This window comes from Sinohyriopsis cumingii, chromosome 5 (assembly GCF_028554795.1).
Source record: "Sinohyriopsis cumingii isolate HCF-2022 chromosome 5, ASM2855479v2, whole genome shotgun sequence".
Taxonomy (NCBI): domain Eukaryota; kingdom Metazoa; phylum Mollusca; class Bivalvia; order Unionida; family Unionidae; genus Sinohyriopsis; species Sinohyriopsis cumingii.
Window position 1 is genome coordinate 110,270,249 of NC_142965.1, and position 26,633 is coordinate 110,296,881.

At 35.7% G+C, this 26,633-nt stretch overlaps 1 protein-coding gene across 1 annotated transcript in view; it reads right to left on the minus strand.

Annotated features, from left to right (window-relative positions):
* Positions 1-26,633, minus strand: part of LOC149799979 (5'-nucleotidase domain-containing protein 3-like) — a 98,611-nt gene that overhangs the window by 20,517 nt on the left and 51,461 nt on the right. Inside the window, exons 12-15 of the mRNA XM_089959505.1 lie at positions 22,381-22,467; positions 14,561-14,614; positions 10,004-10,090; positions 1,145-1,209 (exon numbers count right to left, since the gene is read on the minus strand). Coding sequence (XP_089815631.1) covers positions 1,145-1,209; positions 10,004-10,090; positions 14,561-14,614; positions 22,381-22,467 — 293 coding nt within the window. The remainder of the gene's footprint in view (positions 1-1,144; positions 1,210-10,003; positions 10,091-14,560; positions 14,615-22,380; positions 22,468-26,633) is intronic.

The following is a 26,633-nucleotide window of genomic DNA, read 5'->3' on the forward strand; positions in this document are numbered from 1 at the left end:
ATCTCAACTTCATAAATGCAACTTAAAAATGAGAGCATGGCTCACTAGTGGGCACTAAAGGTACAGTATCAGAATAAAACATTCATGGATTTAAGATATGCTCCATTTATTTTGGAGGTGACCTTTGGCAAGGTACTTAATATCACTTGCTCCAATTGACCCAGCTGTCAATAGGCAGCAGTAACCTTGATTTAAAATGGTATCCAATTTAAGGGAAGTCATGTCCTTAACCTCAATTGCTCCAGTGAACCTAGCAATAAATAGGAGGCAGCAACCCTGCTTTAAAATGGCATCCAATTTAGGGAAAGTCATGCACTTAAGCTCAGTTGCTCCAGTTGATCTAGCTGTAAATATGTAGCATCAGCTGTGCTGCAAAATGAAATCCCATTTAAAGAAAGTCATGTACTTAACCTTGATGGCTCCAGTTGACCTAGGCAACCCAGCATCAAAATGGCATCCCATTTGATGGGAGTCATGCATGTAAGCATCATGCTTTGTGAACTGGGACAAACACACAGAAGAGGCAATTTCACATTTTTGCTGAGCTGGTTTGATGTAAGGCATTTTCTGTGATGTGCAGCTTGAGTGTGGGGTTTTATCATGTTTACAAGTTTCTATCTGATTACAATTTATGTACTTAGCATGATTATACTTGGTTTTCTGTGTGCAAAAAATGTCTGTCTCACTTTTGTGGTCAATATAATTTCTTATGCTCCAATAAAAAACTGCTCACAGCAAACCATGCATCATCTGCATATTCTAAATTATCTGTAAGTAATATGTTTTTGTGATCTTTCCATCATCTCTTCCAAAACACACTGCAAACCAACCAATGGTTTAGATCTCCCTTCAAATGGCAAATGGAAAATACCAAATAAGTTGTTGTTGTTGTTGCTGTGGGGTTTAACGCCATTTTTTAGCACATGATAGGCTATATATGGCGGCCAGTATTAATGGCAGAGGAAGAACCCCAGAAAACCCCGGAAAGAACCACCGACCCACAAGAAGCTACTGGCAAGCTTTCTCACATACCCACATTGGCTGAATCCGAGACTCGAACCGCCGCAGACAGAGGATACCAAATAAGCATTAACTCAATTATTGTTTGTTCTGAAAGTAATGGAATCATGCTCTTTTTGCTTACCTGAGTTCATTTCTCTCTTCAAGAAGCTGCTGGATGAGATCTTGTCCATCATTAGAGCCAGCTATCTGTGAATATAATTAATACTGTTTTACTAGTATTGTAAGACAACTTAAATATTAGCTTTATGTGATACTCAATCTACTGTTGATAACTTACCTCAAAATTTCCCACAACAAGGTTTCTGAATCTGCATTGATTTTGACCCAACACCTGGGCGCATAGAAAATTCACCTTTCTGGTAAATACTTATGGTTAATTGTTATACTTATAAGCACTCCTTCTGATCCCCCAGCATAAGTATAGATACATTAATAACAATACTAAACATAATCATCAGAAAAGTCGCATAAAGAACTAGAACTGCCTTGAATTTTCTTCATTTCAACAACTTGGTTCATTTTAATCATTTTTATGTTGAATTTCTGTAGTTTTCTTTTAGTATCTTAAAAACTAAAATTCATGTTTCAATTGCAGCCAATTCCTGCTGAATATGGCACAATAATTACTGTACCCAGAACGAGGGAGAATGCTTAGTTCTGCCATATAACACACATCATTTAATACATTCCAAAATAGCATGACAATAGACAGCCATTTTGGATAGTTCAATGATAATTATTTGTTATACATGTTTGAAATGATTAAAAATATACTAGTGTTTGATTGTTTCTCATGACTTTTCTGTAGATTGTGGTACCTGACCATAACAAAAAAAATATTTTTGTCATAAAAGAATGAATGATAAAACTAGCAATATTGAAGGTATATCTTTTCAATTTTTAAGTTGTCTCTAAAAAGGGTCCTTTGATGTTTTGCCTTGTTTTATCAGATCCCTCAAATCCCTCTTTGGCATCACTCTCGAAAAGTCACTATGTCCTGATCTGTCATTCTTCTCCACAACCTAACCAGATTCTCCTACAATGAAGTCCCTCCCGTGGCTATTCTACCAAGTATTTTAGCATAAGAAATGATGCTCAACTTGCAATTTGCACTGTATGAATAGTTTACTTCATGCAAATCGTCTTCGTCTGACTATATTTTTTCAGCTTCAAGAGGCTATATGAAAGTTCCTGTTTGGAATTTTTTTATCTTCTTGACTATGATCACATGCCTGAAATATATCTCACTGTCTAAGCTAAAAATCTAGCAAGACAAAGAATTGTATTAGGTCTGGAACATGAAAACTTTAGCTGGTGCGGATAAACTTTTCAAACATCATGCTAAAACAATTAAACTCATCTAAGTGGGCACAAACCCAGTGGGAGGAGAAGAATGCTGGCAACTGATTGTCTGAGAAGGACTTAAGAGTTTCCAGGGTGAAGAATTTGTCTGACAAATGATCGGAGAAATCCTTCATCTTCTCTGGATGCGGCAAAATAGAAAGATTGATGCTCTTCATCATTTGTTATCTACTCATCTCCTGACCTCGTAGGCTTGACTTGCAAAGGGAAGTGCAGGATACTTGGCAAGGATCAAATTGTAGTACCGTATATACTCTTGTATAAGCTGAATAATTTAGGAAAAATTAAAGGCCTGGAAGACAGGGGGATCAGCTTATCCGGTGGCCAGTATCTAAACTTGACAAGTTTTAAGTCTTTTTGTTGACTACTGTAAAGGCTGTAAATCTTGGGACACAAAAATTGTTTTTTCAAAGGTCCAAGACATATGCACATAAAAGAAAAATCATGTTCTGTGACTCGACACTTACTGAACTGTTATCAAGTACTATGATTGATTTTTTTTATTAGCTTGCATGTGCATATTTTCTGATTTCTCCAGTATGAAATTAAATAAAGGTAAATACAGACTTCAAACTTCGCGGACTGGTTGAGTTTACCCAGGAGACCAGGTTGAACTCTAATGTACAGTACTTACACAGTGCAAAGCATGCATAGTGTCTCTTAAATCCAACGCAAACATATTAGATGCAGGTTTTGTTTTAATCCTTGTTTCGACCAAATTGAATTCTTTCAGATAACATTTCAGCAAGGCCTTAATATCTATTTTGTTTAAGTTGAATTACACGCTCATGAGTTACTCATTTTCCATGACATAAGTGATCCTACACACTGAGGTAATATTTATGAAAAGGTATGCACATTTAATTGTACAAGGCACATAACCAGCATAACTTACATGTTCACGAAGAGTGGTAATAATAAAGGCTAAAATTCTCATTATAGATCAACTAAGATCATCACCAATCTATGTTAGTTTTGTGTTTTGGCTGAACAACATCAAACTTTCCATACAATTTAAAGCTTGATGTTTCGGTGTCTCCTTTGTTGATAGTTTGTGGATTTGCCTTTTGTTTTCCAACAGCAACCAGGACAGTTAATCGTTAAAACCCCGAAATTTGCTTGTGTTAAGAGGGAATTTTGACTAGCAACTATACCAGTACATTGTTGTGTAATTGCCTAAAATCAGGAGGTTTTATGTGGCATTCTTAAAGCCTTGTTTTCACTAAATATTGATCCATCTTCTAAGTCTAATTTTTAGGTATGGTCCCTCTCAAACTCCATCACAGAGAGGACCACCATTGCCAAAAGCTGAAGTGGTTTTTATGTGTACCTGTTTCCCCCATGGTGTGGATTGTATTTGTAAACACTGAAACGGATTTTTGAAACAGGTTTATGAATTTTGATTAGGGTTTTGTACACCTTCCTATTTGATTGTTATAATAGCTCTTCAACCCTGGCTGGTTTCCGAGTTTTCTTATACTGTGATCCTTGCCAGGGATCTATGGTGTCCAATGTATGCAAGTCTAATATGGGCAAAATTCACAAAGGACGCATGGTTTCTCCCTGTGATGTGACATATTTTCCCCCAGGAAGTGCCCTATTTTCACATTCTGGTCAGTTGTGGCCATACTGCACAACAGCTAAAGATTAGTCTTAAATAAACAAGCAAGAAAGACAGTGCAACTAATTACATGTGAGACCTGGACATCAGGGTTGTAGCACTAAAACATAAATAAAATGTGATGTCTTATATGTAGGACTATATTCACAGGTGATACACCAGAACATGCCTTCCATGGATTGCATTCGATGTATTTATGTAGGACTTTTGTCTTTTAGGAGAATTTAAAGTTGAAGACTTAATGTAATAATCAGGAGTTCTCTTCAAAAATCCGGATATATTATTAACTTGGGAGGTAGGTGTGGAGTGACCCCAAAATTCTTTAGTTTTTTCTTCTCTCCCAGCGTGAGAGTTGACAGGTATGGTGTAAGGTTGCTTACATCAAAGCAAACTACAACTCAAGTTAATGGTATTAGGATAATTTTCGAAGAATTAATTCTGAAACTTCATTATTGTATTTTGGAGATATGAAAATTTAGTGCAGTGGTGCCCATGATTTGACTCTAAGGGATGTACATCATTCAGTGGAATCTATTTCATTCAGCACGTGTTCAAACCTACCATGGACATGCTGTGGCACCCTTATGCAAATACATACAGCAGCCTAATTGCGTGTGTTGAATCAAATGGTATTGTTATTCGTTGTGTTGTCATACTAGAATCAAATTTTAATAAGTTAGGTATTTACAATTTCAAGGCAAAATAAAAACATATTTATTGCTGCACTGATATAAAATGTCCAATGCAATGATGCATAAACAAATAATAATTGAGTCAACAGGGAGACGTAGTGTTACAGCAACTTGTGATTGCTCAATTCTTGTTATCGTTCGATCAAATTATACACAAATCTAAATTAGGCAGAACCAATAAGACAACAGAAAAATAAATAAATTACTTTTCTAACAAGATTATACCATTTCCTTTTAATAATCCTACATGCCATGCCAGAGATAAGTATATGTGTACTTTTTGTTAATTGAGGTTTGCCTAAATAAATGCATTTAGAACTTACCACATGCATCTTGTGATGTCTCGGAGTTGTGGGTCGGCTTATACACGGGTCATGTGCTTTTAGTGTTTATACCTGTTCAGTTTATACCCGAATAGGCTAATACATGAGTATATACAGTAAATGTCCGCAATTGTGGCTTCAAGACTAAATTTTGCCTGCTCCATCTTGAGTCAGAGTGGACCTGCTGATCAAGGTTTTCTCCAAACTCATGGCAAGGATGTCAGCCTCCTCTTGCACAGCTTCCATACCCAACTGTATTACACCATTAATATCACTGATTCTAAACACATTGACTTCAATGACAAAATATAGCAGCAATCTCCAGTCATCTCCAATTCTGTAATGAAGAGATGATGAAAGTCGGATACATCTCTCCAGAAGCCATCCAATGTATCATCATCTCCTGAAACAAGCTGTGACTGGGGTGAGTGTAGTAAGGATACATTCATAGCACACTATTCTTCTGTTTACTGATGGCCAGATGTGACAGTCACCAAAGGTAAAGTTCAAGCAATCTTGGATGGAGATTGCTCGTCAATTACTGCATCCCCTGCTATACTGGTTTAAAATGCAGGTGTTGAAAATGCAACTGTTCATATTTTTGGGACTTGTCTCTAATGGCCCCTCTGACTTTATTGTAAGATGGTGGATCATATCCCTTTAACAGACACTGCAAAGTGATGAAGTGCACATCATTCAAGTATGGCTAAGATAGCCAGTAATACAAGGCTGCCAGGTTGGACTTATGCCGAATCAGCTGCCAAAACTTGAGTTATCCAAAGGGACATGACAACAGGCAGGATGCAAACTTCCCAAAGCAAACAACTGTGTCATCATCTCCCGAGACGTAAGTAGCGACTGGGTGGGTGCAGCATGGGCATCTGCATCACCCTGTTTTTCTGATTCCAGATGGCCTCAGGTGCAGGTCACAAAAGTTAAGGTTAAATGAATCTTGGAGGGAAAGGAGCCATCATGATATCAATGAATCTTGGAGGGAAAGGAGCCATCATGACATCTCCCAGTGTGTTAGCTAGAGATGGAGTCTATAGGTCAAAACTCAAAATGTCCCTGTCGGTAAGTTTGCCCATCTCACCCAGCCCTTTGGACATATACAATGCTTGATTGCATTCACTCAGACCATTCTGTACAATTTTTGCATGCTGATGTGCACTTGGTGTAAGTGTGGCACATCTCATATGTGAACTCATGGACCTTAACTTTTTTATGCAATCAATATAAATCTGAATCAACAATGAAAATGACAAAACAGCAGGAAATTATAAAGTGTACTTGAATCAGATGAAAAGAAAAAAAAGTAGGGTTTACTAGGTAAACATACTTGCAGCGCACATCACTGATAATGTGTGCGACCACAGACTTTCAAAAATAGGGGAAAATATCAATGATAAATCAGAAAGATACATACCAATGTCTTAAAGAATCCTTATTTATCAATAACACACTAACTTCACTGGTCAATGTGTAGATATAAAAATGAATTCTGACAGATACTGAGAGGTGATGCAATAACTACAATATTGACAGTATTGCAGTGAAAACTAGAAAATTGAATACCATCTGCTAAATCAGTGAGAACCTTGTAGTGGCAAGGGGAGATAATTATAATGGAATATAGAACAGTTTCTACCTATAAATACTGTTTTCATTGACTATTATATATTGACAGGAAAGACAATATTTTTGTCCTTCTGAAAGAGCCAGATTTACTGAGTAGCCGCAGTTCCTTTTTACATTAATGTGACTGGGTATTGCATTCAAGGGAGAAAACACACACACCAGATTCAGACACTTATGGGTGCACAGCATAATTTATTGGTCATAGAAATCCAATGTGAAATGTACATTGTATGTTCAGATCACATTAAATGGTTCCCTATGAAGGCACAAGTTGGGTATTGTTCACTTCTGAAATTAATAACCAGAAGATCTCACTAACCTCAACTTTAGACCAAGGTATGCAGTTCTGAAAACTAAATTTATCGTCCGAGAAACCATTATTTTCTTCTCAGGTTCACCATGAGCATGACCTATTACCTATGACCTTGCAACAAAAAAAATAGATCTTTCTTACACAGCATGTAAGTCATCTAGAAATTTTGGTGATGATTCGTGGTCAAAACTCAAATATTACTAGCAAAACCATTTTTCTGATTTTAGTAACACTGAATTTGATCTTTTACCTTATAACCAACCCAAAATAATAGGTTTCAGCCATACAAGTGCAAACCATCCAGATTTTGTTCCAGGCCTGTGATGTGTAACCAATTTTTACCTTACAATAACCATCTTTATTCTTTTTCAGTCAGTGACCTTGACCTTTAACATTTTCATCCCACAATCAATCAGTTCTTCCTTATCCCACTGCAAGCCATTCACAAAGATTGGTAATGGTATATGGTGGAGAACTCAAGTTACTATGTGGAAACATCTCTTCCTTCAGCTGACCTGCCAATCCTAACGAGTCTTCAAGGGAGATTTTGAAAAATGTTCAGGGAGATTTCAATTACTGCATGGAGGATTTCATCAAGGGAGAAACATGTTGAACACATTTACAAAATGTTAATGGTTTTCAAATGAACATATACTAATTCTAAAATGGTTTATTTTTAGATAATAAATATTAATATATAAATAACAGACTGAACAAAACTTAAAAGTAAAGAACATCAATTAACTCTACTCTTGGAGAGACATGGTTGTTGCTACTTTTTATCTTTTAAGCATAACTTTGTCAAAGTGTCTGAGCAAACAAAGCCTGTTTGTGGATCATTGGTTCTTCTCACTGCAGATCAAGATTCACCCTCTCAAAAAAGGGAATGATGAAGTCCCAAGAAGGGGCGGTTCAACTTAAAAGTCCTGGATCTTAAATTTTCCAGAACTCTCTGCTTCCTAGAGTGGCTGGCTTCCACACTTTGTCTTGTATTGACTTCTTTATTGGCAGACATCTCCTCTTCTCACTCTGCCTTAAACAAGGCTGTAAGTGGATCCCACTGCTTGTGTACCCATTTTGTCGCTTTTCCCAGAGATTGCCATCCTTGCACACCTTTTGTGATATCAAAACATGCTTCTTCTTGGCAATGTATGAATGCATGCATCCTATTGGTGCTCTTTTCCATGTAGTAATAAATGTCATGAAAGAACGATTCTACATTAACAGTAAGCTCCTTCCAAGCCCATTCACAAAAGCTAAGTGGAGCTGATGACATATGCAACCAATTGCATATAACTCTGGCTGCTCTTGCAGCAAAAGTCCATAGGCACCACTCTTCATTCCTATCATAACATTTGGTATTGTCTGTAGTGAATGCAATTCCTTCAAGGGATGCTGTTTTCCTGAAATTTGTTGTCAATCATTTTTGCGATGTTTTCCCCTATTCCCTTAGATGTGCACTCCTATAATGTTAGAGTTTCATTTTTGTATTTTGATTTTCACGATAGTGAACAACAAGTGGGTATAACTTGTCTCCCCTGTCATTGCTATGATTTGTAGCAATGCTAATGGCCCATTTTCATTGTCTGAACTAACGTTTCTATATAAACGTCTTGCACGTCCTTAATAATACATATTGTCTTTATTCGTCCACACTGATATTTTTAATGATGTCATATGCTGAATGGGATGGATGCAGGAACATAGCCTTGAAAAGGGCACCTGCATCATCGGCTGCAGATAAAGGGATATTATGTTCAACAAGAAACCCAGTAAAAGTGCTTCAGCTTTGGTCACAGTTTCTTCATGAGAAAAACTTTGACACATCCAAGGTGTTTCTCTTTGCAAAGTACATAAAATTTAAAGACTAAGAAACAAAAGATAACAAAATATAAATTGCATTCATTCACAAAAATGAATTGCATTTAATGTTTCTAACTTTTTATTAAAACTTCAGGCACAATTAATTTTTGTTTCTCTTCAAAAGTCGTTATAGTTCTTAGGAAGGAGCTCATAAATTTAAATTGTTAAAATACATTTTCAGGTTTATGGCTAAATATAATAATAATCATAATAATAATAATAATGAAGACTTAGTATTTGCATCATCTGCAGATGTATCAATTCAACTGTCATTCATTCAGCAGTACCTAATTTAAACAATCTATCAGTTTATCCTAATTTCTCTATAAAGATAATCACACTTTTAATGCTGGCACTCAAATTACAATTTGCAGTATACAATAAAGGCCATTAAAATAAACAGCAAGATTAAAAACTTATTTTTGTAACTGGAGATGTCGACAACAATCATCACGTCCACCCCTGACAACAATGAAACAAAAATCGCACGTCTTGCAAATTGCTGTATGTTTATCACTTCCATGAGTCAGGCATGGAAATTCCAGGCTATAGGAAGGTTGGAAAGTTTTATATTTTTTTTACTTTCCAATTTCATCCGAATCTCCTTTTCTTTTAGACATTGTTGATGAGATCACCAAACATATGGATTCAAGTTTGCTAGCTTTTCTAAGAACTTCTGTGCACTTCTGGTTTTACACTATGGAGAATTTCCAAAACATTTTTCATTAATCGAAACAAATTTTTCCCCGATATTTTTTGATGAAACGAATTTTATTCGAGAGAAAAAATAATAATGCGGGAGTGCAGGAGGTACAGTTGAATTCAGGGAGTCTCCCGCAAAAAATGGGAGGGTTGGCATGTCTGCCTTCAGTGACCATGACCACTGACTTTACACCCCACAATACAATAAAGTTTTTTTTTTCCTTAACCTAAGTAAAAGCAATCCATGAAGTCTGCAAACTTAAAATGGGGAAATGAAACTGGTAACAGATGAATGAATGGAGAACATAACATAATGCAATAAGTATGATGGTCACATTTAAAAATAGGCTCAAGGTGGACATTTAAGATTCTTCTTAGCGGCGCTGATGCTGAATATGAGTGAAAAGACTCCAAATTCCCCCTAAATTTAATACAGGCAAAAAGGAAAAATGTGATAAACTCTCACCTGAATCTCCTCTAGAAGCTGCTCTATGGCTACAAGCCATCGAACCCTTTGTTTACATTCATCTGTATTAATGACTTGAATTTCATTCTGAAAATTACAATTTATAATGTTATTCTTAATGTAAGTGTCAAAGATTTACAAAGTTTTTTATTTCATACATTATCAATTATTTTAAGATGCACATTATTCTGTATTGCATACAATGTATCATTATTTTGTACTTTTGTACTATGTACTTTGTTACATAACAAAATGTGGATAAGAAATCTAATTCCTTGGTCATCAGCTGGTTGTGAGAACTAATAAGATAATCGATTGTTAAACTCTGTAATCGACTGTATGTAAAGGGAGACTAATGTTTTTTAGTTGCATGGAAAACACAAAGGTTAGTAAAACTCTTTGTGTAAATAGTAAGCTAAATAGGGCTTCCAATCCAAACAAGTTTATCTGAATTATTTATTCCCTTCACAACTTACAAATATAAACCACACCATATTCTGTAAGTGCAAACTTTCATAATTAGAAACATACAGTCATTATTACATGATTAAGCTGTTAAATTACTGAGCGAATACATTTTTTAAAACTTTTTATGTTTTGTTTCAGCATAAATGTAAAATCCTTTGCAGTATTTGTAAATAGTGAAAAACAAGAAAACCATGTCCTTATATACCTTAAATTATAGATACATCACATACAGACAGACATGCATCCATCTATCCATTCATCCGTCCAGTTTTGGAGGATTGCAAAGAGAAATCAGTTACATAAGATTGATCAGCCATAACTATTTTTTTTCATTTAACAAAGTTGTAAAACAAAAACAGCACAACATAATTTTTAAAAATATAATATTTTTACCAGGTTAAACTATCAGTGTCATTAAAAGAGATTACCCCTGTACATTTATTACCTTTAGGAACTCTTGAGCAAAGATATAACTATAAGAAACAAAAATTAAAATTTGCTCTTAGTAACTGATTATAATCAATTATCTGTTGGTTAAGATAAACCAGTTATTGAATTATGAAATTCTAACTGATTCTCTTCAGTAGTATATACTTGCTTATATGATGGGTCCATCTACAAACAATACAGACCATGGTCTGTATCATATAATGTACAAGCATATCAGGATCTGTGTTTTTTGTACTCCTATCAAACTGCATCAATCAAGATCTACCAGCACATTATGCAATGGCAGATCTAGGTCTACGCGGTCTTCAGCTAGATCGAACTTATATGCAAATGTTAACTATTGATAGCCTGTAATACAACTCTGAATCATGTATGTTTTTACCAGCCATCAAGGTTGTTGCTTGCTGGATTTTCAACCTTGAATTTTAACAATTTACAAATTTTACCAAGATTTTGCAAGGCCTTTTAAATTGGTTAAAATGTGATGAAGAAAACTAGATGTTATTATTTCATAACACCAAAATAGGACTATCTATATTGTCATGGTCCTTCTTATTTGTTGAGTCAATATTTGTTAACATATGTTAAAATATAGTCCATTTTTATTTCTTATGATTCAGTATCATTTGTATAATTATTTGTAATTATATGAATTAGACATCATATTGTATAAGACTCATGGATATATGTATATGTGTGTGTGTGTGTGTGATTTGATTTTTAAGGTAGCTTTTAAAAAATTCATTTCATATCGCTATGATGTCTGCAGTGCAGCAATTTATAGTGATGTCTAGCACTGGGCATCATGCTGCAGACATGTAGCATCATGTCCTACCCAGTCACATTATCCTGACACCAGGCCAACCAGTCCAAACACTAACTTCCTAATGGTGAATACAAGTGAGGCAGCTGCTAGTACCATTTCAAAAAGTGTTTGGTATAAGTCTGCCGGAGTTCAAACCTGCGATCTCCCACATCCAAGGCTAATGCTCAAACCAATTAGGCCACTGGAGCAGTGTGTCATGATTCTTGACTCAATCAAACACTACATGAATGGCCTATAATGAAGAAAATGCCATTAATCTAAAGTGTGCAATCAATTTTCAGCTTGATGACTTCATGAAACCTGGAATAGCCAAGGTGACTCTGTGGTTAGAGGGCTGGAATCCTGACCCAAAGGGTATGGGTTCAAATCCTACCATCAGATCAGTCTGTGTCAGCCACCATGGTGTGTCCTTGGGCTAGGCACTTTACTCCAATTTCCTCAGCTTGAAACAATCTACTGGTCTTGCAGTGCCATGCAACACCATACTAAGCCAAACCCTGAACCCTCTTAAATATGAAGGTTCAGTTCTTAAATAAAACCCAAGAAAAAACATATCTCTGCCTTTTGAGCTCAAACTCACAACAGTTTCCTTCTGAGGTGATTTGTCCCAACCCTCTAATCCACCTGGCTATTGGAATACGTTTATGTATTGTTTGTGACAGCATATGCTGCATGGTCTGCATGTTTGATACATTACTTCCTCATTATAACACTGTTCTAAGGAGTCATCAAGTAAACTGCCTCATAGTGCCCATTGCAGTGGCATAAGTGGTTAAAGCGTACACTTCAGATGCAGTAGGTTGTGGGTTTTAGCCCTGGCTGAGTCATAACAAAGTGCTAGGACTGGTCGAACATGTGTTAGGATAATGTCACTTGGTAGGATATGATGCTACATGTCTGCGGCATGATGCCTCAGTGCTATATACATCACCATAAACTGCCCCACTGCTTAAATCATAGTAATAGGACTAAAAAATTGTTAAAGCTACATTCAAAATTCAAAACACTGTTCATGGAATGCATCAACTGCCGTATAGTAATCATAGTCTGTATATCAGATATAGTACTCCCTCTTTATAACTGTTCATGGGAGCCACAAATTAAATGGCCATATAGATCAGTCTGTAATCAGATACAGTACTCCCTCAAAATAACATTCTTCATAAATCTATCAAGTATGCTGCCTTATAGTGATCAGTTTGTATACATGATACAGTATTCCCTCATTATAACATTATTCATTGGAGTCATAAAATAATTAAAGGTTACTGCATTTGTATGGGAAAATATGAGCGAGTTTTGGGATGGAATACTGCACTACCTTGGGAGTGCAGAATCCTTCCGACAAAATGAGTTTATATTTTCCCATACAAATGCAGTAACCTTTTTATTATATGCTCATTATTTTATTCTACCTAAAGTTTAATTATATAAACACAATACACTACAAGAAACAACGTAAATGAATGTATGCTGCATTCCAAACTAAATACACAAGTGCATATTCATCATTACACAAATCAACATTATTATTGTGCACATAACTCTGCCCAGATAAATTTGAACTTAGTCATGCGCTTGACATAACTTTCGAAAGAAAATGGCATGTCTAGTTAAAATTGAAATTTGGAGTCATATTGTGAATGAATGTGCATTGCAACAACTTTTCCATTTGATCTGGAATGAATAGATTTTGATATTTTTCTTGATTCTAGGAAATTTCGTGATTATTGACTGGATTTGTATGTGACGATTCCACATGAAATACATGAGATTTAATAAGCTAGGGAGAAGCATGTTGACATCTGCAAACGTGTTTCTGTTTCTGTCATTGAATGTTTGAAATTATAATGTGGGAAAAATATGAAGTCTTTCAATTGCAAATATCAAAAAGACGCTATGGAATTTAATGCTTATTTCATTTTGAGTGCAGTAAGGAGGATGCAATTGCACTTATCGAAATTACAGCACAATTTCGAAATGTGTAATCCAATTTGAAAACCAATGACATGGCTCATGTAATTCAGATTTGCAGAATTAAGAAAGTACATTTTGAGGAAATTCAGGATGTAAAACTGTAAGTATATTTTATTTTGCCATTCTTATCACTAGCTAGAGAAGAGAGTATATGACTTGTCACTTGTATGTTATTTGTAAGGACCTTATCTTGCGTCTGTTATATAATGTAGCTAGCCTAAATCTGTAACATTGTATCAACGCGGAATGTGCCAAAAGAGCTGGTAAGTGGCGGTCCACCAAACATCTGTTTTAGTTCATTCAGAAACAAATTTAAACAGCCACAATGTAAAGAGCCTCTTACGCAAGTGTACATGATTTGTGTACAAATCAAAAGTGCTGGCGTCTGCATCCGTTGTTTGTTTACAACAGAAAGTAGCACCTTTGTACACATGAATGCTATAAATTGATATTGTCGCGCGAGTTCAGTATCGGGTAATTCTGAACGATTCTGAAAATGTAAAGTTAACAGGAAAAAAAATGAGCATATAATAAACTACCTTACAGCATGATTGCTTATAATGAAGAATACTATACATATAATTTCAATACTGCATATTTAAATGTGGTCCATGACAATACAAGCCTTATAACCGTAAGTGTTATAATGAGTGGTCTTATAGTGAGAGATTCCTGCACTTATTATATAAAATATGGGATAAATTTCTTTAAACATTTCTGCCATAAATTTGTCTATTTTGAGTATGGTAAACAGAATGAGGGTATATTTATAACAGCCAGAGTAAAAACCTATTTGAAAGAAGAAATAAATGCCTTTCCTTTTCCTTATAACATACCCATAACTCGGGTACAATCGCACCAGTCCTCCAGCCTTGCTTGAGTGATGGGTCCTGGAAAGAAATTACTTGTTATCATAATAATGATAGTCAAGAGAAGTAATAAGAATAATAAGAATAATAATAAGAACAATTACAAACAAACAACAACCACCTCAATTACAAAAAAACAATAACATAATTGAATAACAATACTTAATGCTGTTGTTGTTGATTGTTTGAACTGAGGCCTTCTCTGAAAAAGGAAAGAAGACACATCTCTGAATCAGTATAATGAACATGCTATCGGAATCAGTATAATGAACATGCTATTGGAATCAGTATAATGAACATGCTATTGGAATCAATATAATGAACATGCTATCGGAATCAGTATAATGAACATGCTATTGGAATCAGTATAATGAACATGCTATCGGAATCAGCATAATGAATATGCTATCGGAATCAGTATAATGAACATGCTATCGGAATCAGTATAATGAACATGCTATCGGAATCAGTATAATGAACATGCTATCGGAATCAGTATAATGAACAAGCTATCAGAATCAGTATAATGAACATGCTATCGGAATCAGTATAATGAACATGCTATCGGAATCAGTATAATGAACATGCTATCGGAATCAGTATAATGAACAAGCTATTGGAATCAGTATAATGAACATGCTATCGGAATCAGTATAATGAACATGCTATCAGAATCAGTATAATGAACACGCTATCGGAATCAGTATAATGAACATGCTATCGGAATCAGTATAATGAACATGCTATCGGAATCAGTATAATGAACAAGCTATTGGAATCAGTATAATGAACATGCTATCGGAATCAGTATAATGAACATGCTATCGGAATCAGTATAATGAACATGCTATCGGAATCAGTATAATGAACAAGCTATTGGAATCAGTATAATGAACATGCTATTGGAATCAGTATAATGAACATGCTATCAGAATCAGTATAATGAACAAGCTATTGGAATCAGTATAATGAACATGCTATCGGAATCAGTATAATGAACATGCTATCGGAATCAGTATAATGAACAAGCTATCAGAATCAGTATAATGAACAAGCTATTGGAATCAGTATAATGAACATGCTATCGGAATCAGTATAATGAACATGCTATCAGAATCAGTATAATGAACAAGCTATTGGAATCAGTATAATGAACAGGACAGGGATACGATATATTTATGAGCATGAGTATGAAGTCCTCAAGATAGAAAACAATGCACCTTTTATTTCCCTGCTTCTGAAATCTTACGCATGACCAACATTTTCTGAAACATAATGAATCCAGAAATCCCAGGGTATACAAATGCTATATAGCCATAAGAAAAAGAGGTTGGGGATTTCCATTTTCAATTATGCATAAACTATTATGAGATGAGATTTCTGACAGCTGTATTTGGACTGATTATATCAATTTTGCATTGTTGACTCTTGTATCTATTTTTACTTGTGAAAATACTCATATTTCCTAACAAACAAGTTTTGCTTTACTTAAACTAGCTGTTCCCAGCCTCATGTTATGATGAATTCAGGGGCACATGGGGTCCTCAGCAGAGTCACAAAGGGTCATCAGAAGAAACCGTATCATAAGCCTGATGGGATGGGAGGTCTTGTTGGTGGCCAATTTAGGGTTGAATCCACAAAATCAGGGCTGGGAAACACTGATTTAGACTTTAAGTTCTCAGTGAATTTTAACACTATCTATGAACAAAAAGAACCCAAACCTGAATGGTCCAATTTACCAATGTTCTTATGGTTCAAGTTTTAGGAATTTTAAAACTTTATTTTCATTTCAGGCCGCAGCAAATCCAGACATAACAAATATTCTTGATACTAGAAAATGTGTTAAAATTGATGACTTAAAAATGAGATTAGAAAATGATCTTCTAAACTGAAATTTCTATCTAGCTTTGAATTAATTTCATGACAGCTCACATCTGGTTTTGACAAATTCCACCAACTTTCCGTTTCTGTCACATTCATTTTCCATCGAAAACTGACAGTGTCTATAGATAATCAAACATAATTAGTGAACATAGAAGAAAGAGAACATACTTTCTTGACAGTATCTCCTGCCACACTTAAAAAGCATCAACTGTGACTTATGTCCCCAGGATATTGAATGGTACTGAATGCTCCTGAAAAGCCATACCATGCTGTCTTTCTGAAAGAAAAGGAGGTGGGCACCTGAGCCCAATGTGGTGGTAATCGTTTAGATTAAAACTTTTAGAGGCTGAATCTGCAAGGGAATATCCATGGTAAATAATGTTTGGTTCTCCCTTTACTGACATAGGACCTGAGGTATTCCAAAACTAGGACCTCTAGATCCTGTAGGCAGATCTTGAGTTGCCACTGGGATAAGAGAATCATTCCAGTGGTCTCATAAAGAATCAGTCCATGATGAGAGACCTGCTGCTGCAATGAGGAGATCCAATATGTATGTGTGCATGTATGTATGTATGTATGTATGTATGTATGTATGTATGTATGTATGTATGTATGTATGTGTATATGTATGTATGTATGTATGCATGTAGGGTTTAACGCCATTTTTCAGCAAACGATAAGCTATACATGGCAGCCAGTATTAATGGTGGAGGAAGAACCCTGGAAATCCACGGAAAGAACCACCGACCCTCGAGAAGCTACTGGCAAGCTTTCTCACATACCCACAATGGCCGAATCCGAGACTAGAACCCACGCAGACAGAGATGAGATGGCAGTGATCCATAATGGAGAGCACTTTAGACCACTCGGGGCCCCCCAATATGTGAAGAAAGAACCAGACTGGGATGTGATTCTTTGAGAAAATAGATGAGGCCATTATGATCATCCAAGGCTCTTTACAGACTTGTTCATAATGAAGTGGATAAAATGTTAAGATGATATAGCAATGGATTTGTTGTTGTTGTTGACAAGAAATCCATGGCAGAGCTGAAAGTCCAGAGCAAAAGGAAATGACCTGAACTGGCAAACTGTATTCCTGAACATGACATTTCTATCAATGGTCTTGACAACTCATCTCTTTGATTCCATTTTTTAAAGCACTGCACCTGACTGAAATGATAAGGAGCTGGATTGATGGCCAACCAAAGTATACCATTGGCCTTTAGCAGTTAATTCCAGCAATGATTCTGCTGCAAGACATCTCTGAACAGGTGTCTTCGGACAAATGTATTGATGGCTAACAATATAATGAGGTAGGGCCTGCAGTTGGGAGGCCTTCTATAACAACCTTTATCATCCATAGATCAGTGGGGTATTGTCTATCATTAATTCAGAAAATTGAATTCCTCCAAATAGCTGGTTGATCAACAAAAAGAAAAGGGCAGCCCACAATAATGCATGTTTTAAAGGATCCTTCCTGTTACTGTCAGATATGGGCAAGGCTCTGGCTTGATGGGCCCACAAAGTTAGCCTCTTAAATGGCTTGAAGTGATCTAATTATGGTTATATGATGACTAGTGTCTAGCAGTGGGGCCTCATGCTGCTGACAGACCTAGCACTAACCTTGGTATCACTTGTCCGAGGTTCAAACAACAGTAGATCATCAGTAGGTGAGGATATACTGTTCAGATTGTTGAAATAGCCATAGATATCAAATATTGCAACAACATTTGGAATCAGTAAATGTGTGTCAAGAAAGGACTTAAAATCCAAATGAACCTATGTAGATTTTGAAATTCCATGGCCTGCAATGTCTCTGTCCAAGGCTGGGACCTTGGTATGAAAACAGGACTATGCCTCTTATAACAAGCTTTGCTAAATTCAAATGGGAGTTGTTCCAGCAACAACACATGGATCTTGAAATTGCCTCTGTACACAATGCAATAAGACAGTGACTCAACCAGACTATGTTAGAAGTGTGAATGGCGACTGGTCACTCTTGGTACAGTCAATTGTTAGGGATGGTATCAGGCATTCAGAGCTATATCATGATTATAGGAAGGGCATGGTTGTTAAGCCATGATGGGCCATACTGAAGCTGTTTGATTAGAGTCCATGACAGCAGAGAGACCAACAAGGGTCTGTAATGGCACTTGCCCGACAGGCTCCATATTGGCCATGAGTCCATAATAGCAGCAGGTTGATATGATTACAAGAGTTTATAATGTTACTGGTCCAATCAGACTCCATGATGGTAATGGCCCAACATGGGACTGTCATAGCACTGTATCTGCAAAGATCCATCATGGCAGAGTGATACTATGCAGACATGATTTTGGTCCAAAAGCAAAATGTGCAATAGGGTTTGGGGGTTGTTACTTCATCCCAAACAAACATCATTATAAAAAAAATAACTTTATAAAACTTTCAATAATAACTGAAGAGTTTCAAGATGTTCTTTGTTACATCGACTTCTCCAATATTATATGTGCTGAAATATTTACATGTGCATGTCAGTGTTCACACAGTAATTCAGTCAATAATCTGTCTATATTTGCAGCAAATATTATATTACATTTTTCTCTTTTCAGAAAAAATCTGTTAAATAAATCACCCAAATACATCAATTATAGACATATAATCACATAAATTCACTTGTCCTTTCCCTCATAGGACACAACCTGTCGACAGTGGTATGCCAGTCTTGGCAAAGATATCTGTTGCTTTCCTTTTGTTCACCACTGATGTTTTGACTCAGTGTTCAATCTTTTTTCTTTTTTTTTCTCAACAGGGATTTTGTTTTCTCGTTCAAAAACCTTCTTGTATTGTCTGTAATTTGTGTTTTTTTATATTTAATTTCTTTGTATGCAGGAGGTGCAGTCTACAGCTCCAAACACTTCCAAAAATGGACAATGCAATTCAATCTCTTGCAAAACATTTACAAAATATCAGTCCTCTGGCATTCAGTTTTCTTATGAACTAACCAACTACATTTCCACTGACTTTCCTCTTCTGCCATTGCCATTTCCACACATTTTTCAAACAATTATCCAAACTGTTTGTATTCTTTTCTCTCTCAAAAATTTGACATGCCATGTTTTGCAAGCATCCTTATTTCTTTCCTTTTCTATCAGTTTCTGTAACACAAAGATTCATTGGATGGGTACAAACTTTTGACCAATCATCAGAATACTCCTTACAACAATCATTCGTAAACCAATATATGGAGCAAATACTTTACAAAGATCATGGAACAGAACAAGACAAACCAGATCAGAAATGATATTTTAAAAAACCTGGCTACATCCAGAATCAGATTTTTCATGTCAGGTGAAAAATCATGTCAGAATATGGTGTGTTTCCTCACCCTCCCATACGCTTAGATGCACTGCTTGTCAAAAATGGTAATGTTGTAAGTATGACTTGAATCACACCCCATACATATTCAATTTGTTGCATGGTCTTCCATAACCATTTCAGTGTTTGTTCTTCAAGTTATTTAGTCCTGCACTATGAATAAGGAGCAAAATGATATCCAGTAGTGATGAAAGCATTCAAGGATCCTGCAAACTAACTACAAAGATGATGTCAGTGATGAACACAAATGCTGACAATGATTACATATGCAACTCTGTGGTATGTAATACTATACAATTTGTGGCAAAATACATATAGTAGACTGAACATACATTTTTTTAATTAACATAATACCAATCAAAGTAACCAAACTAGCAACAGCATGATCTTGCATACAAAATTAAACCAAAAGAGTGACAATCGTCATCTCAGGCAGATGATAGCAATGTTTTTATTGCTAGAAACTAGTGTGGGAAAGCTGGATTTACAAGGTAATGTTTTTTTCTCCTAAGGTCATTATGATGGGGTAATGTGTTTGAAGAAACAAAATCAACTGCACAGTTACTTACTTAAAGCAATAAACAAAATTTTAAACATATACTTTAACCTAAACAAAATGTATTAAACAAGATATTAGTACACATTATTTAACACAAAAGTTTAATTCCAATGAATTTTTTTGTCCTAAAACAAAATTAAAAGATGAAATATCACACAGCTGTCAACAGATAGATTTCTACACTCAAATTGAAACCTTAAAATTTTCTCCATAGATTTAGATAAGATTATCAAAATTGGACAAAACCTTGAGTAAGGCCAGATACATGCTATTTTATGCATAAAAAAGGTATTGCAAAGTTCATTCCGACAAGTTATGACTAAAATATTAAACTCTAATGTAAAAGTTACCCCATAAATTGCAAAAGAAAATCAATAAAATTGGTTTAACAAGAGCACACTAAACAATCTTTTCTCTAATAATGACTTGACTTTGAAGTTAGGTATTTGACAATCACATGACCCCTTGTCTCCTTGATCCTGAGGGCAAGGGTAGGACTGACTATTTGAGAAACTGTCATGATATATATCTGGTGAAAGGTTTATTGAAATATCTTCTTTGGTACAAAAGTTTTACGTGTAAATGGATTACATAATCAGGTATAGATTTCTACTGGAGTTAAACAGTGTCAGCCTAGAAAAGAAAACAGGCCAGAACATTTGTAACTGTTGTCACCTTGACCTTGAAGACAGCAGTATGACTGAATACATATGAAACTGTCAGGTCAAGACACATTACTGGCTAAAGTTTTATTAAAGTATCTTCTTTGATACAAAGTTTTCCCAGTAAATGGACAGAGGTCGGCGATTGATATTTTACTTTGCCATGACCTTGACCTTGAAGCATATTGCCTGGCATGTAACACACTATCTTGTCTTGATGAGAAACAAATGGCCAAAGTTTTCTCAAAATATCTTCAGTGATCTGGAAGACACACTCCAGACAAGGATATAAACCAAACAATTACCATGGTTAATACAGCCCCAGATAGCTGACTGTCAAGGACTTCTCAAGGAGCATTGTAGGATTTCCTGAAGTTTCAAGCAATACATTTTGTGTAGAAATTTAACTTTTTCATGTTTTACATTTTAATCACTGCATAAACTGATATAAAAGTTGAAGAAATAACATGTAACAAACAAGCCAATCACTACAGCAATGTGGTGCTAATCCAGCTGGTAATTACCTGTGTAAATGAGTCATTTAATCCACCCAATATTATCCAATGTTAATTATCAATTTATTATTTTTGGAAATTATGTAATAAAAAACAAAAATTATAACCTTCAAAAGTGATATATTTATCCACTTTAAAATTAACATTTTTTGTATTCAATCCAATAAATTCAAGGAGTTTGTGGTAAATTCAAGATGATTTTCAACAAACAATTTCAAGAATAAAACCAACAATATTCAAAATTCAAGGAGTTTTCAAAGCAACATGTCAAATTCAAGCATTTTTCAAGGTTGTATGAACCATGATTACATTTTCCATGCTATGACTCTAAGCTTGTGGCATGAGGTATTACTGTCACACATGAAACCATAGTCATAATTATTTACATGGTTACAATAAAATTTCTTCAGTAGTTCCAATTTAATGCTATAAACAAGGTTAAAAGTCAATGAACTACATTTTCCCTTGCAGTAACCTTGACCTAGAGGCTATGGCTAAGGTTTGTGACACACGATTAGTAACCTTGACCTAGAGGTTATGGCTAAGGGTTGTGACACACCATTCCCAAAGCAGAGTTTTACATCAACTCCGATCTGGACTGTTACAAGCTACTGGGATATAATGAAGTGCCACTTTCCTTTAAAACAATTACTGAAAATCATGTTTTTTTAAACACAACTGGGAATAACAAACTGCATTTTTAGTGCAACACTTCATGTTATGGCAGATATACAGATGTACTCCAAACATGTTATGAATAGGTAATATATCTGAAGAAAAAAATTTAAACAATCGAGTTCAATATCTTACCCTCAAATCAGTGTAAACATGGTCTCCTAGGTAAATCACCTTTGATCCATACCAACCAGTCATGTGTTGAAAACTTTTAAAGTTACCCTGTAGAAAATAAAAATCAGGTCAATTAAAGAATTATTATAATATATTAACTGCATATGTTCCAATGTTTATACATATTCCTCTGCAGGATCAGATGTGAGAAACCATTTACTCTAGCTCGTATTGGGATCAAATATTGACCTATATGGGCAAATAGTGTTTGAACACCTTGCCCCTCAACACTGACCTTTTTATTGGCATACTCAACATCAGTGTTTGAACACCTTGCTGCTCAACACTAACCTTTTTATTGGTATACTCAACATAAGTGTTTGGACACCTTGCCGCTCAACACTAACCTTTTTATTGGTATACTCAACATAAGTGTTTGGACACCTTGCCGCTCAACACTAACCTTTTTATTGGTATACTCAACATAAGTGTTTGGACACCTTGCCGCTCAACACTAACCTTTTTATTGGTATACTCAACATAAGTGTTTGGACACCTTGCTGCTCAACACTAACCTTTTTATTGGTATACTCAACATAAGTGTTTGGACACCTTGCCGCTCAACACTAACCTTTTTATAGGTATACTCAACATAAGTGTTTGAACACCTTGCCCCTCAACACTAACCTTTTTATTGGTATACACAACATAAGTGCCATAGTTTCATGAATGAAAATATTTATACATATTCTTTGATCACTCAGAGTTCTAGAAATAAAAGAATTATTAAATAAATAGGCATCAACATAAGCCTGCAAAGCTTTAGTCTCCAATAAATATATTTAAGTATGTGTGTACGTATGTATATCTGTATGTGTGTGTGTGTATGTATGTATGTGTGTACATACTTATGTATGCATGAATATATACACACAACACAGGTATTTTGAAAATTTCTTACTATTTTGTTACAACTTTTTCATTTGAACCTGTCCATAAATATACATGCTGATTGACAGACAAAAACATTTTATATAAAGATCTGCAGTAAGCTGGACAATTGCATAGATATTTATATGATGTAGCATAAGTAAATGACTGCAACATAAAAATACTGAAAGATAGCAATTTTGCTATCTGTTACTTTGCATAAACACCGTTACGGATCACTGCCATCTCACCTCTGTCTGCGTGAGTTTGAGTCTCAGGCTCGGCAAACGTGGATAAGTGAGAAAGCCTACCAGTAGCTTCTCGTGGGTCGGTGGTTCTTCCCGGGGTTTTCCAGGGTTCTTCCTCCACCAATTATACTGGCTGCCATGTACAGCCTATCTGGTGATGAAAAATGGTGCTAAACCCTACAACAACAACAACAACTTTGCATAAAGCATACTGCAAAATCTATGCTCTTTAGGTTACTCCATGCTTAATACCAAGGCTGACATGAACAAATGTTACTGATGAAATACAGTGGCATATCATACAATTCTTAAGTGGTCTCATCATTTTAATCCATAAAATGACCATCATTATGAATGACCTTTATTTGTGAGTGGGAAGTGGTTGCAGTGAAGGAGGCAACCAATGACTATGTGGAAGATATTTTTGTTGGCATGGGCATTAAATTCATCAGCTGAATGTGTAATCATTTGAAGCTTTACAGTTTTGTGCAAGATGCATCATACAATTTGTTGATGGCTGATCAAAAATAGGCTTACGGTGAAAGCGCTAAACAACTATTCACCAAAAATAAGAATGACAAGAAACATTTGAATGAGATAGATGATGAAATGAGATTCACTTTTTGGACCCTGATGTGAGAAAAATAATAAAGTTTAAATTAGAGAAAATTAGCAGAGGCCACAAAGTGTTTGATGTAACTGAACTGTCAAGGGCATTTTACATGCATCATTTTTGAAAGCATGAGATGCACAAGGCCCAACTGCCCAGGTACAGTGCAACCCTGCTATAATGCACCCCACAATAACGCAAATTTGGACATGGCTTAGTCATGGCATGGCTTCTGAAATTTCATATATTTATTTGCACATGAAAAAATATTTTTGGGTAAAAGGATGTGAAATAGTGTATAATTTTTTTTACAATCGTTTCGGGGAAGAGATTCTGTATGAATTTAAATAAAATATGATCATAGCTTGTTTCATGAAATTTTAAATACATGTACTTTATTATCATTTTGGGGAAGAGTTTGCATATGAATTTGAATATAGAATGATCATGATTTTAACAATTTCACCAGGTTCTTCAAGTGTTATGCCAAAATAAACATCAGAAATGTTACTTATTACTGATTCATGAGTAAAGCCTGTAAGTCGTTTTTGTGATTGTCTTCAATTAATTATGTATAAAATTGTTGCTCAAACAGTAGCCGACATGTGTTTCTTCTTTAAATGCATACACAACCAATCAGCAGTGGTTGATAAAAGATTATCACAATTTAATACCATCAAAAAACAAAAGCCGCCAACATGTTTTCTGGGCTTGGCGGTGTTATTAGATGCAATTAGTTGAACAGCAAAATAATGTCCGCTTTATTAGCTGGAAACTGAAAGGGTATGAAATTGTACATGCGTTCAGCTTAAAACTATATAAGTGACTTGTGACCAATGCTGGCCCACTGCACTTAGTTCTCGGGTTTTACATGTGTATGGTGTTTGCTTATGAAATCATTATTAATTTCTTATTTTTTATAAAAAAATATTTTACCATTATAGAAAAGCAATATCACAAATGCAAGTCATTCTCAACCCAAGTGAAATTGTATGCCCTGGATCAACTAAAAAAGGGCAAACAAAAATACTCTGCCAGAGATCTAGGAATTAGCAAGTCCCCTCTGTGAGGGAGGAAAACAGAAGAAAAGCTCTGTAGTCTACCCTACATTCTAGAAGAGGAAACTGGTTTACAAAGTAAAAGGGTTAAGTTTGCTATAGACAAAAGCCTAGAGTCAGCCTTGTACCAATGGTTTGTCCAGGCTCTCTCAGAAGGAGTTCTCATTTCTGGCCCAATTCTGAAAGCTTAAGCAGAGAAATTTGATCACAGTATCAATGGAGATCATTCCAGATTTAAGGTGAGTAACTGCTGGCTGGACAGGTTCAAGAAAAGGCACACTATCAGCCAAGTTCTTGTGTCTGGGGAAAAAGAGGCTGCCAATTCCTACCCAATTGAGCTAAGAGGTTGCTGGATCAAGGTTGATACACAGCCGATCAAGTTTATAACTGAAACGAGACTGGTTTATGCATTAAAACGTTACCCAACCACAACCTCGCAACCAAGACTGATCGTCACAAACGACAAGTCTCTAAGAAGAGGAAGGACCAAGTTACTCTCTTGTTTTGCAGCAACAAATCTGGCAACAACAAAGTCGGACCTCTGATTATTAGAAAATTGAAATTTCCCAGATGTTTTCATCATGTTAACATGAAGGAACTTTCCTTTGAATACACTAACAGCAAGAATGCATGGATGAATAGCTCCATATTTGAAGACTGGTTCCTAACCATCGACACTATGTCAGAAATCCAGCCACTGGACCAAAGCATCATATCGGTATTTAAGCAAAACTAACATCGTGAAATGATCAAGCAGATGGTAGTGGATTACAACTCCTTTGAAACATCACTGGCATCACTCAACTTGAAAGAAGTCTGGCACCTCGGTGGGAAAGCCTGGGATGCTATCTCTGCATTCTGCATTGAAGAATGCTGGATAAAGATTTTTGGTCCAGCTTTATGTCATCTACACACCATGATAGTGACGATGAGCCTGAATTTACAGGATTCACTGAAGATGACATAAGTTTAGCCAAAGAAGCACCCAAAGAATATGAGCACAGTCATCATGATATCCTCAGCCGGTATTCAGCAGATGACATATGCTCCATTTATGAGCACATTTCAGATGATGAAATTGTTGCAAATATCAGCAGGAAGACAGAAGCTGCACAACCAGAGCCTGAAACCTTGATGCTAATGACCACGATTTTGAATGATACTAAAAGTGTCAGAGGCAGTAGAGCACCTAGAAGCCAGAATGAGGTGGCTGGAAACTTACGATGTGGACAGTGTCAAAATCCTCCAACTCAGAAGCATTGACTTTGCTAGAAGCCAACAGTTCATGGCAAAGAAGCAGACTCCACTAGACAGATTTTTGAAGAAATCATGAAATTTAAAATTATGGAGTCAAGCAACCTGATTGACTTTGCACTTTGTGCAATGATTAGTATAGTAGTTTTCACATGTTTCTTTCGATATTCACAA